At 34.1% G+C, this 18345-nt stretch overlaps 1 protein-coding gene across 1 annotated transcript; it reads left to right on the top strand.

Annotated features, from left to right (window-relative positions):
• Window positions 1-2543: 2543 nt before the first annotated feature.
• Window positions 2544-11844, top strand: LOC110095381 (linoleate 13S-lipoxygenase 2-1, chloroplastic). The gene is made up of 8 exons (XM_020820904.2): window positions 2544-2978; window positions 5514-5788; window positions 7239-7479; window positions 8481-8807; window positions 9734-9819; window positions 10031-10141; window positions 10225-10793; window positions 10882-11844. Exons 1-8 carry the CDS (start codon window positions 2600-2602, stop codon window positions 11642-11644), a joined length of 2751 nt encoding a protein of 916 aa, XP_020676563.1. The 5' UTR covers window positions 2544-2599; the 3' UTR covers window positions 11645-11844.
• The last annotated feature ends 6501 nt before the right edge of the window (window positions 11845-18345 follow it).

Genomic DNA, 18345 nt, shown 5'->3' with positions numbered 1-18345 from the left:
TCTTTCTCACTGATTTGATTTCAAATCAGAACCACAACTTCGTTTAGTTATTATTTTCTTATTATTTTCTCGTTGTTTTTTTTTTTTTTTAATTCTCAAGTTTTCTGCTTTTTAAGAGAATAACAGCAATGATCATATTCAATCGTCCACCTATTTTAGATATTTCAATTTAGAAGAATGATTATTTCAATCATATGATATATACCTCTAACATCTCTTTGTTGTTATTCCATAGATGTATGAATTCATCAATCTTTAATGACCTTTGCAACCTTCTCAGGCAACCTCCTATTCATCACATGAAAGTTATGTTGTAATCCCATCACAAGAAGAAGACTAATGTGTTTATATATGTCCGTCTCACCAATCTCATTTTATCACTAACATCGATAATACTTGTAATATTTCAACTTAAGTTACATCGTATTAGTACCTTTGCCAAGTTTAGAGAAAGGTGCCTCATTATAACACAGATCTTCTACTAATTAAGATTATGTGCAAATCATTCTTTAAAATCGCATAAAAATCTCGATCTATCAACACCATACCTTAACACGCAATACTATTAACTAACATTTTAAAGAAAAATATGGCTACTAATATAATATTTAATATATTTTTAAAAAATTATAGGTAAAAATTCATAATATGAAGCAAAAAAAAAATTTTGTATGTTGAACTATCAAAAAGCATGTATCATGTGCCATTTCTTTTAATTCTCTCTTTTTGTTTCTCCATTCTAATATAAAAACTCTCCTCCACACATTTTATAGCACTCTTTATGAAAGCTTTATATCTTCTAAATCAACGTCAGATAGGGCAACTCGTTTTGCATGACATGTTAATGTTCATCCCTTCCGTCTTAGGTTGGAACTTTTCTATATAGATTTTTCACAGCTAGTTGCCAATCGAAATGGGAGGTTCAAAAGATTAATAGTCGCTATCAAGGTATCAGTTAATCAATTACTTATGCCCACCACAATTAGAAAACATAATTATGTTAGTCATTAAGATTTTGTTTGAAACGGTTTTTTTACTGTTTCTTAAAGCTGCTTTTTAGTATCAAATTTTTAATTTTTGTACTATAAAGTTGTTTTACGAAGCAGTAAAAAAGTCTCCCAAATGAAACCGGAGTGTTTTTCAAATTACGATAAAAGTAGCATTTTTGCCATTATTAGAATAATTCAACCTCAGTTATTAATTAAGTATTATTTACATTAATTCTATATACGGACTTGAGAAGAGCTGAAGATAGGCAATTGTCTATCGAATATATGTTTTAATTATCTCGCCCTCTCACAAGGGCATACAAATCTCAATATGGTTTTGTTTATCCTAATAAAAAGAGATTGATTCAGCCTAAACCCAGGGGTGTCAAAATGGATTAAAAGGTTGGGTTCGGGTTTGACTCGAATCCAGTCAAATGAATCAAACACATTTGATGAAATGAGTAAAAAATGTGGACCCAAACCGCCCTACTAGCTACCCAATTAACCCAAACCCGACCTAATAAACTATTTTGAATAAAAAAAAATTATAATTTGTTAAGAAAAAAATTTAGATTAATTGATCAAAAATAAAAAGATTGTATCAATGAATAAAACTGAAGGAAAAATATTAAACGATGTGTTTTGGGGTCAAAATCAAGTTGTCTGGTCAACCCAATCGTGAACTTCGATCTCGGCCCATTTATTTAACAGATCAACCTGAATCATATTTTTTAGATCGGGTCCAAACCTGATTAGTGGGTCGGGTCAATTATTGCACCTATAATTCAATCTTTCACAACAATCTTTTAAATTGCGACTCAAATTTGAGAATTCTTAACAGTTAAAAATGTATGAATTAATATTGCTTGAATTTCTAATATTATACCTTTAGTTTATAAATATAAGGGAAGCTTGGTTTTACCCTATGGTAACCATATCTCATAGATTAATTTGGAAGAAAACTTAGATAAGAAACTCTTGATACTAAATATTATAAAAAGTGGAAGATAAATGACAATATACATTTTCTAAATGTTAATGAGTAAATATCCAAAAAAAACAAAATCATTTTTTTTTTTTTTTTGGAACGGGGGTATCTACCAGCTGCCACCTCTCGAAAGAGGTGCTTGACGGCGTAACTAATCCCTCAGCAAGTCTACCAGCAACCAACCCCACAGGTACAGGACCCACAGTTATTTTCTCCCCCGAAGAAGTCGTGCCATATGAGGGATAACTATGGGTATCTACCCGCTGCCACCTCTCGAAAGAGGCGCTTGGCGGCGTAACTAATCCCTCGGCAAGTCTACCAGCAACCAACCCCACAGGTACAGGACCCACAGTTATTTTCTCCCCCGAAGAAGTCGTGCCGTATGAGGGAGGATTCGAACTTAATTGGGATGGAGGGTTCCCAATCAACCTCGCACACCAACTCACCTAAGCCCGGTGCGGTAAAAAAGAAAAACATATTATAATTTTTAAATAGTGTTGAAAAATGATATTTCTCAACTTCACCCTCTCTCTCTCCTCTATAAGTAGAGCTCTTTCATACTTCACCTTCCATCCTCCTCTGCTCTCCACACTTCCTCCCTTCTTAACTAAGAGGCTAAATTATGCTGAACCCTACACTTCATACAAGAAGCCTCTCTTCCTCTTTCTCCTCCCTTTGCCTAAACAGCTGGCAATGGCAACCATTATCAGCTCCAATGGCGAAATCCCTCTCCTTCTTAGCTCCTGCAACCTCTGCCGGCGGCAAAAAAGCTCAGAGAAGAAGCGGCGGAATCCGATGTTCGTCTGAGGCGGCCGACGAGGCTCAGGTTTCTCTGCTCACGAAGGCTAAGATCCCTACAAAGCTGAAGGCAGTGGTGACTGTCAATTTAACAATTGGGGGGATTTTTTCGCATGTTGGCATGACCCGTGGGCTTGATGACTTTGCAGATCTGATGGGCAGGAGCCTCTACCTTGAACTTCTGAGCAAGGAGATTGATCCGAGTAAGTTATTGATGAGAATATATTACAAGTGATTAATTAACAAATAAATAAAGAACTGGATGAGCTTAAAAATGATTAGATTAGCTTTAATATTAATATAATATAAAATTTTATGTATATTTATAGCAATAATATTATAGCGAAACAAATAATTTTTTTAATCATCTTGATATAATTTGTATAAAAATATCATGATATAATTTTTTTTTATTAACAGCTTTCTAGTATAAAATTATTTAAATAAAAAAATTTTGTACAAAAAAATTGCTTTAGAAATTAGTAAGAAAAATGTCTCAAACAAAATATAAGGCTTAGTTTGAGACAGCTTTTTTACTGATTCTTAAGAAGCAGTAAGAAAACTGTCTCAAACAAAATCTAAGGCTTCGTTTGGGGTGGCTTTTTTACTGCTTCTTAAAGTTGATTTCTAATGCAAAAATTTTAATTTTTATACTAAAAAGTCGATTTAAGAAGCCTTAAGAAAATCATCCCAAACAAAGTATAAATCAAAGCTGACATGACAAAAAACATTCAAGTCAATATTGGGCTAGTTTTAACCAAGCCGATTAGAAAGGGGCATGCTTATCTGATTTGAAAACAAAAATAAAAATAAAAATTAGAATTTAAAATTATAATTTTTATGAAGAATTTCTTAAGAAAAATTAAATAAATGGCTCAAACTTGACCCGACCTTTCTTGAGTCATTTATATTGGTCTAAATCTTACCTAATATTGGGTATCATATTGTCCAAACATGTTAAAATCTGATTATACAAAGAGCAATAAGAAAAATTAGATCAAAATATTCAAATCAAAATTCAGTGAGTAAGAATTTTAAAATTTAAAATTTATTTTCAGCAATTAACTATTTTATTGCATAAATCTTAAATTAAGTCTCGAGATTTTAAAAGCAATTAGAACTAAATGATGATAAGAGTACTTTCGCCTAATTTTTTGAAATACTCATTATGTTGAAAAGGGTGATCATTTATGTCAGTGTAATAAATGCTTATCTATAAATATTTGATAGCTTTCCTTTTATATCCTCCGTCCAATGATGGTACCAACATATCCACATTCCAAAATTTATCATACAACCACTTCCAAAAAGTTACTAGTTTTTATATCCATTTAGGGCTACTTAATTATAAAAGAAATATAATATATTTAAAATATTTAAAATTTATTTAGCTCAGTGTAAAATAACTACATATATTATTTTATTTAAAGTAAAATAAATATAATATACATCACAATCATGATATTGATCAGTGATCAATAACGATGGAGAGCGTTGATAGCGACAATGAAAACTGCAACGCGAGCAACTGGGGCAACGAGTTATGGCAGTGGGTGTTAGGAGGTAGTGAAGACAACTGAGTCAATTATGTTGATTTTGATGAAATCAATCCCAAAATTTTCAATCATCTTGAATATTTATTATGTGATTTTTTTTTTTTTTTTGCTTTCTATAATAGTTTTATAATATAAATCTTTTTACTTAAAAGACGTTTTAGAAAGCAGTAAGATCTTTAAATATTTTTTTAGTTAAAAAATTTAGTTAAAAATTTTTTAAATTAATATTTTTTACTAAAAAATACTAAGAAAAATATACTTGCCATCATCATTATAAATGCTAAAGATCGGAATCCAGTAGTTTAAAAGATCATGTTGACTCATCAATTTATCTCTATCAAACTAATTAATGAGAACAAATCTTTTATTTTATTTTATTTTTGGGAAAATTGAACAAATCATATTTAAATTTATCATTTTTCTTTTGCACTCACATGTGAAATAAAAAAAGATGACTCTATAATAATAATAATAATTTAAATATATATATTTTTTAATTTTTTAGAGTGAAATTGTAAAGCGTTATTGTATCGTACTCTTTAATTGTATATATGCTATTTCATATAAAAAAATTATTTTATTGATTCATGGCCGGTGTGCGTTCGATGAGTTCTCAATAGATGGAACTTTTATTACATCCAGTAAACGTACGCTCCTCTACGTTCGGTTTAGGCAAAAAAGCGCCTGTACCGAGTTTTTTCAAAAAACTCGGTACAACTCGGTACTCGGTACTCGGTACAGACGTTTTTTTTTTTGCCTAAACCGAACGTAGAAGAGCGTACGTTCACTGGATAAAATAAAAGTTCCAATAGATGGGACTTGTGGCCCCACCCACTAGCGTTGTTGTGATATTTTGAAGAGCGTGTGTTGGAGGGGATCTCAAAATATAATAATAACAATAATAATAATAAGTAATAACATCTTTAAAACATGTAATAAAAGTCTAACTATATATCATATATTTTTTTTATTTAAGTGTTTAAATTTAAATTTAGCTAATTGTCATTCAAAGAACTTTTTAATTACTTTTTAAAGCAATTTTTTAATTCAAAGAACTTTTATATTAAAGAACTTTTTTAAAAATTAATAAGAAAAATGTCATAAACAAAGCCTAAATTATACTAATTGGCATTCACAATAAACTTTAGCTTATTCAACTATGTTGTATACATGTTTTCTTAGAGACTGGATCGGAGAAGAAGCCAGTAGGAGTATATGCTCATAAAATAGGCCATAATGCAACGGAAGCCAAGTATGAAGGCGAGTTCACGATTCCTCAAGATTTTGGTGGGATTGGAGCGATCCTTGTGACAAATGAGCATCATAAGGAGATACGCCTCAAAGATATTGTCCTTACGACGGATGACGATGAGGCTTCTTCCTTTACAATAGATTGTCAATCATGGGTGCACTCCAAATTTGACAATCATGACAAGAGAATTTTCTTCACAAGCAAGGTGATAATTGCAATTAATTCTTTATTTTTGCATATATTTTTCTCTTCAAAGTCTTATAATGTTCATGATAATATATTCTTTATTAATAATTTTATAATTAAGGGTGTCAAAATAAGCTAATGGTTTGCGTTTTAGATAAATTGATAAAAAAAAAAGAAAATTACATAAACAAACAAATAATTAAAAAAAAATAAGCAAGTCATTTTTAAATCAAAATCAGGTCAAACTGAACCTAACATATTTAATTAACGAGATAGAATTTCAAACTCAGATCAAACTAACTCATTTGTTAAACGGGTCCATTTGAATCCAAAATTTTCTAATCAAAATTGATTTTTTTTTACACCCTTTTTATAATTTTATAATTCTAGATATACAAATCCCTCCCATTAAATCTTATTAATTGCATATCAAAGACCTACTTCATGTAGATATATATATGATAAGTTCCCACTCCTGTCCTACGCTATAGTTGTTCTTGTCCTAAGCTATAGTTGTTAGCATCTGGTCCTTCTCAATTATAAGGGAGAGCTTCTGCCAGGAACACGTTCTTTTATTTAATAATATCTGCAGATCTACGTGCGGCCTTCACATGCTTGATGAGTCACGGCAGTAATACCGAACGGTGCCTAATAGTACCGAGCCATGATAACGACATGACTCATTCTGATTGATCTCCGAATAACGTTCAACATTTACTACAACAAGCACATAGCAGAAAAATCCTTCGTATGATCGACCTGTCCCTATAAACACACATCAGCTAAAATAAGCTGCATAGCGTTCTTTAATGTTATATATAAAATTACTAGATTCTTCTAATATTATTATTTTATGTTAAAAAAATAAAAAATCCTATATATCAACCTTCTGCTATGTGGCAAGTTTTTATTGGTACTGCAAGCAGTAGATTATCTCAATTTATAGGGACTTAGCTATCACGGGTTTCACGCCCTTGAAAATTATTATTATATTATTCATGAATTACAGTAATAATTTGAAACTTATGTTCTTTTTTTTTTATTTTTTTAAAGTCGACCACTATCATCTCATATAATTGTGATGCACCTACTCTTATAAAATATAATCCTAATTATTTGATGCTGACTTATGTTAAAAACTTAAAATAACTAAATATTAAATTTTAGTTTATTTACTCAAAATATTTTATAAAAAATTATAAAATATCTGGAATGTCAAAATATTTAAAAATAAAATAACATCTATTATATAATTTAATATTTTTATGGATCACTTATACGATTTTTTACAATTAATGATTTCATTTATTTCCTTACATATCATTGCATGATTGCTTGATTTGATTTTGTTTCATAAAATGTGATAAGATTTGTTGGTTCTTTTATTCAACCTTTTCAATTATTAGCCATAATGTTGTTGACATGAATATTTACACTTTCATCCATTTACATATTTACAACATTTGCAGTCCTACCTCCCCTCGGATACACCAGCTGGACTCAAAAGCTACAGAGACAAAGAGCTGAAAGCCCTTCGAGGCAGCGGCACTGGAGAGCGCAAGCCCTTCGAACGAATCTACGACTACGATGTGTACAATGACCTCGGTGATCCTGATATCCATCCTGATAACGCCAGGCCAGTTCTTGGTGGCAATAAACAGTTACCTTACCCTAGACGTTGCAGAACTGGTCGCCCTAAAACAAAAACTGGTACGTACGTCAGTAGGTCAGTTTTTTTTTATATATATTTAAGACAATTAAGACGAACTCACATATATTAGATGCATATAAGAATAAAAATAAAAAAAATTAATTGATAATCAAAACTCTTAATCAAAAGATAAAAATGAATTGCATATTTAAGTCTGTAATAAAATAAGTAAATCATTTTGAAAAAAAAAATTTGAGAAAAAATAAAATAAAATATTTTTTTAGACTTTTTTTCTAATTTTTTTATTTGGACTACGTTAATTTTACTACTTTTATTATATATTATGTGTTTTTTCTCTATACAACTAAAACATTTTATAATATAACTACATTTAAATAATAAATACAAATAAATTTTATACATTCATAACTATAAATTATTTATCTAATAATTTAATTGAATTTATCATTTAAATTTGACTGTATTATTTGAAAGATTATTGAATAAGGGAATAGTACATAATACATGAAAGAAAAAAAAACTTATATCCAAATATTTTGATATTATACATGTCTTATCATAATGTGATAATTTTTATGGCATATATCATTGATTTAAAGCTTTGTATATTATCTCTAAATATACAGAGCAGAACATGCTCTTTTTTTTAGGGTGGGCAAAATAAGATTATAAAATACATAATTTATACATGAAATAGAAAAAGAAAAAAATTTCTAAAAATTTGAGCAATTGCATTTATTGAAGGTAAGCAAAATAGTTAAAATATTTATTCTTCTAAGAGAAAAAAAGATTTTAAAATAAATACAACAATTTAATTAAAAAATACCATGAATATCTAATATTTAAATTATCTTTATCTAATTTTTTAATTTTATTGAGTAATACTATATGATTAATGACACAAACTACTAAAATAATTAATCTCATTCTCAAAGAAAAAAAAAACAGAATTTTCTGATAAAATTAGTCTAATTAAGATTTTGATAGTGTTTGATGCTCAGTGAATTGATCATTTATTGCATATTGGCACTCAAATTAGATCCGAAAGTGGAGAAGAGGGCAGGGAACTTCTACATACCGAGAGATGAGGCATTCTCCGAGATAAAGCAGGCGCAGTTCTCAGCGAAGACGCTTAGATCAGTGATGCACGCTGTTGTGCCTTCCATTAACTCGGCCTTAGTGGACAAGAACAGAAGCTTTCCTTACTTCACAGCTATAGATTCCCTCTTTGACGAGGGGCTTAATCTCGGCGACCAAGGTGGTAATGCTGGTGGCGCATTCAGCACAGTCATCCCCAGGCTTATTAAGGCTGTCTCTGAAGCTGATGATTTTCTTCTGCGCTTTGAGATTCCGGAGATGATGGAAAGTAAGCTGCACTGTGCTTTTATAATTTCAGCGATATACATATTTATCTCGGTTAGCTAATTACTACCTTTTTCTTACCGTTTGTTCGAATTTATGTTTTCTCTTTTATTGATGCTTTTTTAATGCTTCTTAAAGCAACTTTTAATCATAAAAATTTTAAATTTTGTACTAAAAAACTATTTTAAGAAGCTGGAAGAAAGTTGTCCCAAACCAAGTGTGAATGTAATTATAGGTTTTGTTGATAGAGAACATATTCAAAATTCTAACATCTTTGTTTGATTGATTTTGAGTACAAATATAATATGTTTGAGAGAATATGTTATAATACTAATTATTATAAATTTCTATAATATATATTTGGTACATATATTAAAAAGATATTAATATAATATACTGGTTGTTATTTTTCTCTGTTTAAAGGTTTATGTGATGAGAAATTATTCTGTGCGGAGATCAAACGCAAAACATAGTCCGGAGACCAACTAAAATTTGTCACGTCAGCAGTACCGAGCCACGGTATCAAGCAACGAGTGACGTGAAGCATTCTGGTTGATCTATGGACGGCGTTTAACGTCTGCACATAATAATTAATCTTATTGAGGGTTTTTTTTTTTACTATTTTGTTTTTCAAATCACAACTATAATTTTGTTCAGCTACTATTTTTAAAAAAAAAATATTATGAAAAACTACTTTTATAATTAGAATTACTAATGCGTGACAACTTTTGATATTTTTTAAAAGAATATATTTATAATATTCACAAAAGCTTCACAATCATATTTACAAAATGTTAAACTCATCTAAATCAAAACTTAGATAGGTATTGTCCTATTTTTTTTTTCAGCCTACTCCAATATATAAATTTTAATATTTAATTATTGAGATTGTTAATCAGTTTGCTCTTCTTTTTCTCATGAAATTTGTAGGGGACAAGTTCTCCTGGTTTAGAGATGAAGAATTCTCCAGGCAGACATTAGCAGGCATCAATCCTCTCAGTATCCAGCTGCTCACAGTATGTTAGAAATACATTTTCTTACACACAAATTACCTTGCATGTTATGCTCACAATTAGAGCTAGCTGATCAACCTCTTTGAGGCCAATGTTGTTTCCTGTACTAATCATACATGAAAACAGAAATATTATTTGCGCATATAAACAGATATGATTTCCATGTTAATTAGTATACAAAAACCTCTCAATTCTGAAACTTTTTTATCTACAGGAATTTCCCATTGTTAGCAAACTTGATCCAAAGATCTATGGTCCTGCGAAATCAGGAATAACAAAGGAGATCATTGAACGAGAAATTAGAGGTTACATGACCGTTGAGCAGGTAATATAAACCATTCAGATAAGTTCCACTTTACTGGTAATTATGTGAAAGTTCTATATAAATTTACTTAATCATGCACGCAGGCGTTGAAGGAGAAGAAGCTTTTCATACTAGACTTTCACGACCTCTACCTCCCTTACGTGAACAAAGTGCGAACACTCGAGAATACAACACTATATGGCTCCCGCACCATCTTCTTCCTCAACCCGGACGACACTTTGCGCCCCATTGCCATTGAGCTGACCCGCCCCAAGTCCCCGACGAAGCCCCACTGGAGTCGGGTCTTTGCCAACTCTTGGGATGCCACCGGAACGTGGTTATGGCGACTGGCTAAGGCCCACGTCGGGGCACATGATTCAGGCTACCACCAGCTCGTCAGCCACTGGTTGCGCACCCACTGCTGTGCTGAGCCGTACATCATCGCCGCCAACAGACAGCTCAGTGCGATGCACCCGATCTACCGGCTGTTGTTTCCGCACTTCCGGTACACCATGGAGATCAATGCCCTGGCGAGGGAGTCTCTTATTAATGCCGGAGGGATCATTGAAGGGGGATTCTCGCCGGGGAAGTATTCGGTGGAGCTCAGCTCGGTGGCTTACGGCCAGCTGTGGCGGTTCGACATGGAAGCTCTTCCTGCCGACCTTATCAGAAGGTAAATTTACACATCGTGAGTAGATTTCAATATAGTGTATTTACACATTGTAACCATGTGAAAAACTGATTCCAAATTTGAGTTGCAGGGGAATGGCAGTGGAAGATCCGACGGCGGAGCACGGCCTTCGTCTAACCATCAAAGACTACCCTTACGCCGCCGACGGGCTCCTCATCTGGTCAACCATCAAGCAATGGGTCACCGACTACGTGAACCAGTACTACGAGAGCTCGGCCCAAGTAATCGAGGACCCCGAGCTGCAAGCCTGGTGGGCTGAAATCCGCAACGTGGGCCACGGCGACAAGAAAGACGAGCCATGGTGGCCGGTCCTGAACTCCACCGACTCCCTCATCGGTATCCTCACCACCATCATCTGGACCGTCACCGGCCACCACGCCGCCGTCAATTTCGGCCAATACCACTACGCCGGTTACTTCCCCAACCAGCCCACTACCGCCCGAGTCAACCTTCCGATCGAAGAAGGCGAACCGGCCGACCGGATGACTCAGTTTATGAGCCGGCCGGAGAACGAGCTGCTCAAGTGTTTTCCATCTCAGATGCAGGCGTCAGTCATCATGGCGGTGCTCGACATTCTGTCGAGCCACTCGCCTGACGAGGAGTACCTCGGGGTTGGACCGGAAGCGGCTTATGCGGCCGAACCTGCGGTTCAGGCCGCTTTTGAGCGGTTTAGTGGCCGGCTCAAGGAGATTGAGGGTATTATAGATGGGAGGAACCTGGATGCGGGGTTAAAGAACCGGTGCGGGGCCGGGATCGTGCCCTACGAGTTGCTTAAACCGTTTTCGGAAGCCGGAGTTACGGGTAAGGGAATTCCGACTAGCATTTCTATCTAGGGTTGAAGTCGGTGTAACTCGATTTCCCTGACTCGGTTCATCTTGTCCGGTTTATGTTTGGAGAGATGAGGTGAGGAAAAAAAAACCAAATGGGATAATAAAAAAATAAGAACCGAGAGTTTGTCGTTGAGTGGGTTTAGTCCCAACTCGGTTGTTTCTGATGTTATTATTTGAAGAAACTTTTTTTTTTTTTTCTAATTGGTTGCTTCATTTGGTCTAGCAGTGATTATTTTGAATCTGATTCTAGTTTAGTTTGAAATAGGAATAATTATTAGGTCCGAACACCTGACGTAGCTCTACATCCGGACGCCAAAAACATGTCGCCACGTGCTCTTATTCTTTACCGCGCGGTCCGACGACCCGGACCCGATATTGCTATGTATTGACTGATTTGTGCAGACCGAGATATTACTATGTATTGCTCGGTATTGGCCGGCAATAACTAGAAATACCAATCTGTCAAGACTAATACCGAGTAATAACTAGCAAAACTAGCAATACCCCGGTTTTGCTAGGTATTGTTCGGTATTGCTTGGTATTGCTAGGTATTGGTCTTGACAGAGCGGTATTCTCGTTATTGTCAAGCAATACCTAGCAATACCAAGCAATACGTAGCAATACCCGAACATAGCAATACCGGGTTCCGCTCTGGGTCGGGTCGTCGGGCCCGCGGTAAAGAGTAAGAGCACGTGACGACATGTTATTGGCGTCCGGATGTAGAGCTACGTCAGGTGTCCAGACCTAATAATTATTCTTGAAATAGAGGGATAAAATGTCATAATTATATATATATATATATATATATATATAAAGTAATTTGTGTCAAAAAATTTAATTGATTTATTTTCAATTTCGGGGGCCTTCATCTCAATCTTTAGAGAAATCTGCTCGAGTGTTATCTATAAGAGGGAGAGAATCAAAGATGAATGAATTCAAATTCATCTAAACCAATTGTCTCTATGACTCAATCAAATGATCAGTCATTGTGCCTCTATGATTTGTCTCTTCCTCAATAATTTGTCTCTTCTCTAGACCTCAATGATTTGTGCCTCAATTTGTACACTCAATGTTGGATGTGCTGGATTAAAAGAGTCTATGTGCTACTATGAACTAAGCTCAACCAAGTTACCAAGCAATTGAATTAGCTCATCTCAAAGTTGAAGTTAGACTAGCTCGAAGTTGAAGCGCTAGAAGACACGATGAACTTGTTAGCGATGTTCCCAGTTCAAATTGTCAAGGCCTCAGTACATTATTCATCATTTAAACTTAGCTATTTTTTTACCCATTTCTACAGTATATAGTCGAATCACAAAAGAGTTCTATTTGGCCCCAATATTAGGCTTCTTTTTGGACGGCTTTCTTATTGCTTTCTAAAGCAGATTTTTAGTAATAAATTTCTTAAAGTAGAAATTTTTGAACTAAAAATCTGCTTTAAAAAGTAGTAAGAAAATTATCTCAAATGAAATCTCACTTTAAATTATGAATTAGGCCAATATCAAAGTCACCAAGTATACGAAGCTACTCACCAGCTCACCATGATGTTGACCTAGACTTCATGAGAAAAAAAAAGCATCATTGTTAAGGATTTTGTTCTTTAATAAGATCACATCAATAGCTATTCTTATAATTATATAACTAAAAGTTAATTTGAATATTTCATTTTTTGTAGCAATCACAATTAAACATTTCTTCTAATTGTATTCTTATATATCACTCAAATGTAGCCTCTTGTGTAGCAGCAAATCTCAACACAAACCAATGGATAAGAGGTCACATGATGAGCCAAAAACATACTAGTTAACTTGAATCATAACATCTTGTATTTTCTAATAAAATCAGGTAAAATCCCAAGGCTTCTATTTATACTTATCTCTTTTTCTAAGTTTTTTTAATAAATGTTAGTGAAATTATGGTATTATTCATTAAAAAATTTGCACTTGCGAATATAGATTTAAAATATATTATTTAATGCAATGTGTGTTCGATATGGTAGTCAACCCTAATTCAACTATATCAAATACTAAACTAAAAATACTTAAAATATATAAACAAAAAACAAAAAAAATGCTCAAATAGATAAGCTAAAAATACACATTCCAAAATTTTTTGAGGATTTTGTTGGGTGAATCAGTTGAGGAAAACACTAAACCACATATTTAAAAGGAAGCCAATTTGTCTATCATCCTATGCAAGCCAATCAGTCTCAAGTCAACATCAACGAAACAAGCATTTTACTTATTTTTCTCACATATTAATATCACATTTTTTAACAGTAATAATGACCAACTTTTACTCAATCACATATATATATATTCTTTCACAATGCTTGCATTAATAATTGGCTTAAATAAAAATATTTACTTCTATTAAAAAATTATATAAAATTTAATAACTTCTATTTTACAAGATTGTTGTAGACTAGAATATACGCAGCGATAGAGTTAGAAAATTTTTGTCTCAGTGTTGTACGGATATCTAGCACACAAAGAGGAGAGAAATAAAGACAGCCGAATTTTTACGTGGAAAATCCTGGAAAGGGAAAAAACTACAGGGTCACGCCCAGTTGAAAAAGTTATACTAGTATTTGCTTGATATACAATGATTTGCTTCCGGATTGAACTCCAGTTACACACAAGTTGTTGTAACCGAGTTGAATTCATAGTCACTTAGAATTCTGGCATCCCTTGGAAATTGGACGTAGTTTTAGCGTCACTTGAATGTTAGGCAAAATTCCGACGTCACTGTGGCGTCAGGTAGAACTCCGGCGTCACTTAGGTGTTGTGCAGAACTCCGATGGTGGTCGAGGAGGAGTTTCTTCCCCCCTATCCTTCTCTTCTTCTTCTTGTTTGGGTCCCCTTTCAAGAGAAATGAGGGGTATATTTATAGATTTTTGGATTGACATGGCACGTAAATAGGTGATAGATCAGGGGCAAATGTGGAGTGGTTCGATAGACGACCGATATTGAATCCCTTGATCGTGAACCATTCGTAAAAAAATTGGATATCTTAATGATGTTGGAATTTGGAGATATTGGTCATGTTGGATTTGACTCGTCAAGCCGCTCAATTCGACTATAAGCACGTCATGTTTGGAAACTGTTTGGTAACTCAAATTGTGGTTTGAACATTCCAACAACGCTTGAGGTCCTTAATTTGGACTCATTTGGGCTCGGATTGAGTCGAATTTGGTGTCGTTGAGTTTGTATTTCTGAGACACTCAGTTTGACTTTAAGTTCATTGAAATTGGAGTTTAGGTAATCCTGAATTTAATTTTTTAAGTTTCTCGCGCGCGCACACACACACACATGTCAATATTCGACACGACCCGAAACACGACCCGAAAAAGACAGAAAAATCTATGTTCGGGTTGACCCGGGTAGAAAACAGGTTGTGTTCAGGTCTAAGAAAATGACCCATTTTTTATTTCGGGTCAACCCGAAAACACGAGGTTGTCCCGATTTCAACCCGAATTTATTTTACTCGTCGGTCGAGTTCGTCGCTACATTCGCTCGGACGGCTCGAGTTTGCGGTGTCAAGGACTCAATGCTTAAATAATTACTTGACTTCGAGTTACTTCAACTTCTACATTTCTGCCATTTGGTTCTGCGTGCGGCGTACCCTAGTTTTCCATCTTTCATCTTCCTTCTCCCGTTCCCCGTGCTTTAGCAGTTATTGTTAGATCAATTTTGCAAGAATCACATGTGATGAATTCTGATTTTAAGTCTCCTTCTCCCCTTGAAGTCTCGTTCAGTCGTTCTCTTCTCTCCCCAGTCCCCATGTCGTTATTTATCGAGAACAGGAATTTTCTTTTGATCATTTGGTTATAATGTTTAGATATGATTATTACTTGGAAAATGACAAGATTTTTTTTTTTGTTTATTATGAGTTTAGGGTTTCTCAAGTAGAAACCCTAGGTGATGTCGTGAAGGTTTCGTGATTAGTAAACCCTATATTTGATTATCACTTATTTCCTTTTATTCTGTAATCTGTACGAATTTTCAATATTTTATTTATGTTTGAATTATTTGATTACATTATTAACATTTAACAATATTTGAGTTAAAGTGTTTAACCGAAATCCCTTTCACCCTTCTTCGTCTGTTATTCGCAGTGTGTTCATCGTCGTCGTCGTTATATAATTGATTTTAGGCTTTTTGCTTTGTTTAAGAGTATAAGTTATTTCTTGTTGACTTGTGGTTATGGCTGTGGACCTGTGGTCCTATGGAGTGTGGACTGAATTTTATTTGATCGTAGGCTTTTAGCTGTTACCGTTTCACGTTTGCTACTTTGCTAATTGCTGTGCTGCTGTAATGCTGTGGTCCTGGGGTGTGTGGCTGTGTGGACTGAAGAAAACATGTGGTCGTTTACTCCTGTAGGCTGTAGCCTTGGCCCTTGGGCTTTTAGCCTTTTAGATTAAACATTAAAATGTTAATGTTGTTATTTGTTAACTTGTTATTTTACATTTGTCATAATTTTTTATACATTGTTGTTGTTGGATGATGGAGCCATGTATAATGTATTACAATATTAGTTTGTGTCTTTGTGATTGAATAGTTGTTTCTATAATGTTGTTGTTCAATAGATGGATGATTCTAACAAAGTGGTAGAAAGTACTCCATTCATTGAGAATGTTGAAGTAGGAAATGCTCCTATTTCAGTTGACAATGAAAAAGATGATGATGATTTCTGTAATGTTATTGAAAAAGAAGGAGATGACCCGTCATCCATTAAGAAAAGACGAAGAATGTGTTCAACGGTTTGGGTTATTATGAGATGTTGCCCCTTCCTAATGATGGCAAGCAGAGATGTAAATATAGAAGATGTGGGGCAATATATCAGTGTGATAGCAAGTATGGTACTGGCAATTTAAGACGTCATATACAAAATTGTAAAAAAAGAGACACTCGTGACATTGGGCAACTTATTCTACAGTCAAATACTACTTCAACTATCTCTATGACTAAATCTACGTTTGACATACTAGTTAACTTGAATCATAACATCATGTAATTTCTAATAAAATCAAGTAAAATCCCAAGGCTTCTATTTATCCTTCTCTCTTTTTCTAAGTTTTTTTAATAAAATTTAGTGAAATTATGGTATTATTCATAAAAAAATTTGCACTTGCTAATATAGATTTAAAATATATTATTTAATGCAATGTGTGTTTGATATGGTAGTCAACCCTAATTCAACTATATCAAATACTAAACTAAAAATACTTAAAATATATAAACTAAAAACTAAAAAAAAATGCTCAAATAGATAAGCTAAAAATACACATTCCAAAAAATTTTGAGGATTTCATTGGGTGAATCAGTTGAGGATAACACTAAACCACATATTTAAAAGGAAGCCAATTTGTCTACCATCCTATACAAGCCAATCAGTCTCCAGTCAACATTAATGAAACAAGCATTTTACTTATTTTTCACACATATTAATATCACATTTTTTAACAGTAATAATGACCAACTTTTACTCAATCACATATATATATTCATTCACAATGCTTGCATTAATAATAGGCTTAAATAAAAATATTTACTTCTATTAAAAAATTATATAAAATTTAATAACTTCTATTTTACAAGATTGTTGTGGACTAGAATATACGTAGCGATATAGTTAGAAAATTTCCGTCTCAGCGTTGTACGGATATTTAACACACAAAGAGGAGAGAAATAAAGACACCCAAATTTTTACATGGAAAATCCTGGAAAGGGCAAAAACTACAGGGTCACGCCCAGTTGAAAAAGTTATACTAGTATTTGCTTGAGATACAAGAGTCTGTCTCGTCCTTAGAATTTAGGACAATCATATTACAATGATTTACTTCCGGATTGAACTCCAGTTACACACAAGTTGTTGTAATCGAGTTGAATTCAGAGTCACTTAGAATTCCGGCGTCACTTGGAAATCGGGCTTAGTTTCAACGTCACTTGAATGTTAGGCAAAATTTCGATGTCAGGTAGAATTCCGGCATCACTAGGGCGTCAGGTAGAACTCCGGCATCACTTGGGTGTTGGATAGAACTCTGATGGTTGTCGATAAGGAGTTTTTTCCCTCCCGTCATCCTCTTCTTCTTCTTGTTTGGGCCCCCTTTCAAGAGAAATGGGGGGTCTATTTATAGATTTTTGGATTGACATGGCACGTAAATAGGTGAGAGATCAGGGGCAAATGTGGAGTGGTTCGATAGACGCCCAATATTGAATCCCTTGATCCTGTACCATTCGTAAAAAAATCGGATATCTTAATGATGTTGGAATTTGGCGATATTGGGCACGTTGGATTCAACTCATCAAGCCGCTCGATTCGACTATATGCACGTCATGTTTGGAAACCGTTTGGTAAATCAAATTGTTGTTTTAACATTCTAACAGCGCTTTGGGTCCTTGATTTAGACTCATTTGAGCTCGAATTGAGTCGAATTTGGTGTCGTTGACTTTTTATTTTCGAGACACTCAGTTTAACTGTAAGTTCACTGAAATCGGAGTTCAAGTGATCCCGTATTTAAATTTTTAAGTAGTCGGCTTGATTTTGCCTCAAGATTCGTGTCCGATCAAGATAATTTTTTGATGATATATCACACACACATGCACACACGCACGCACCACGCACACACGCACGTACACACGCACGCACCACGCACGCACCACGCACACACGCATGCACACACGCACGCACCACGCACACACGCA

The sequence above is a fragment of the Dendrobium catenatum genome, unplaced genomic scaffold (genome assembly GCF_001605985.2).
Source record: "Dendrobium catenatum unplaced genomic scaffold, ASM160598v2 fragScaff_scaffold_103, whole genome shotgun sequence".
NCBI classification, from domain to species: Eukaryota; Viridiplantae; Streptophyta; class Magnoliopsida; order Asparagales; family Orchidaceae; genus Dendrobium; species Dendrobium catenatum.
The sequence above is the reverse complement of the archived record's forward strand: the minus strand, read 5'-3'. Positions and strand labels throughout refer to the sequence as shown.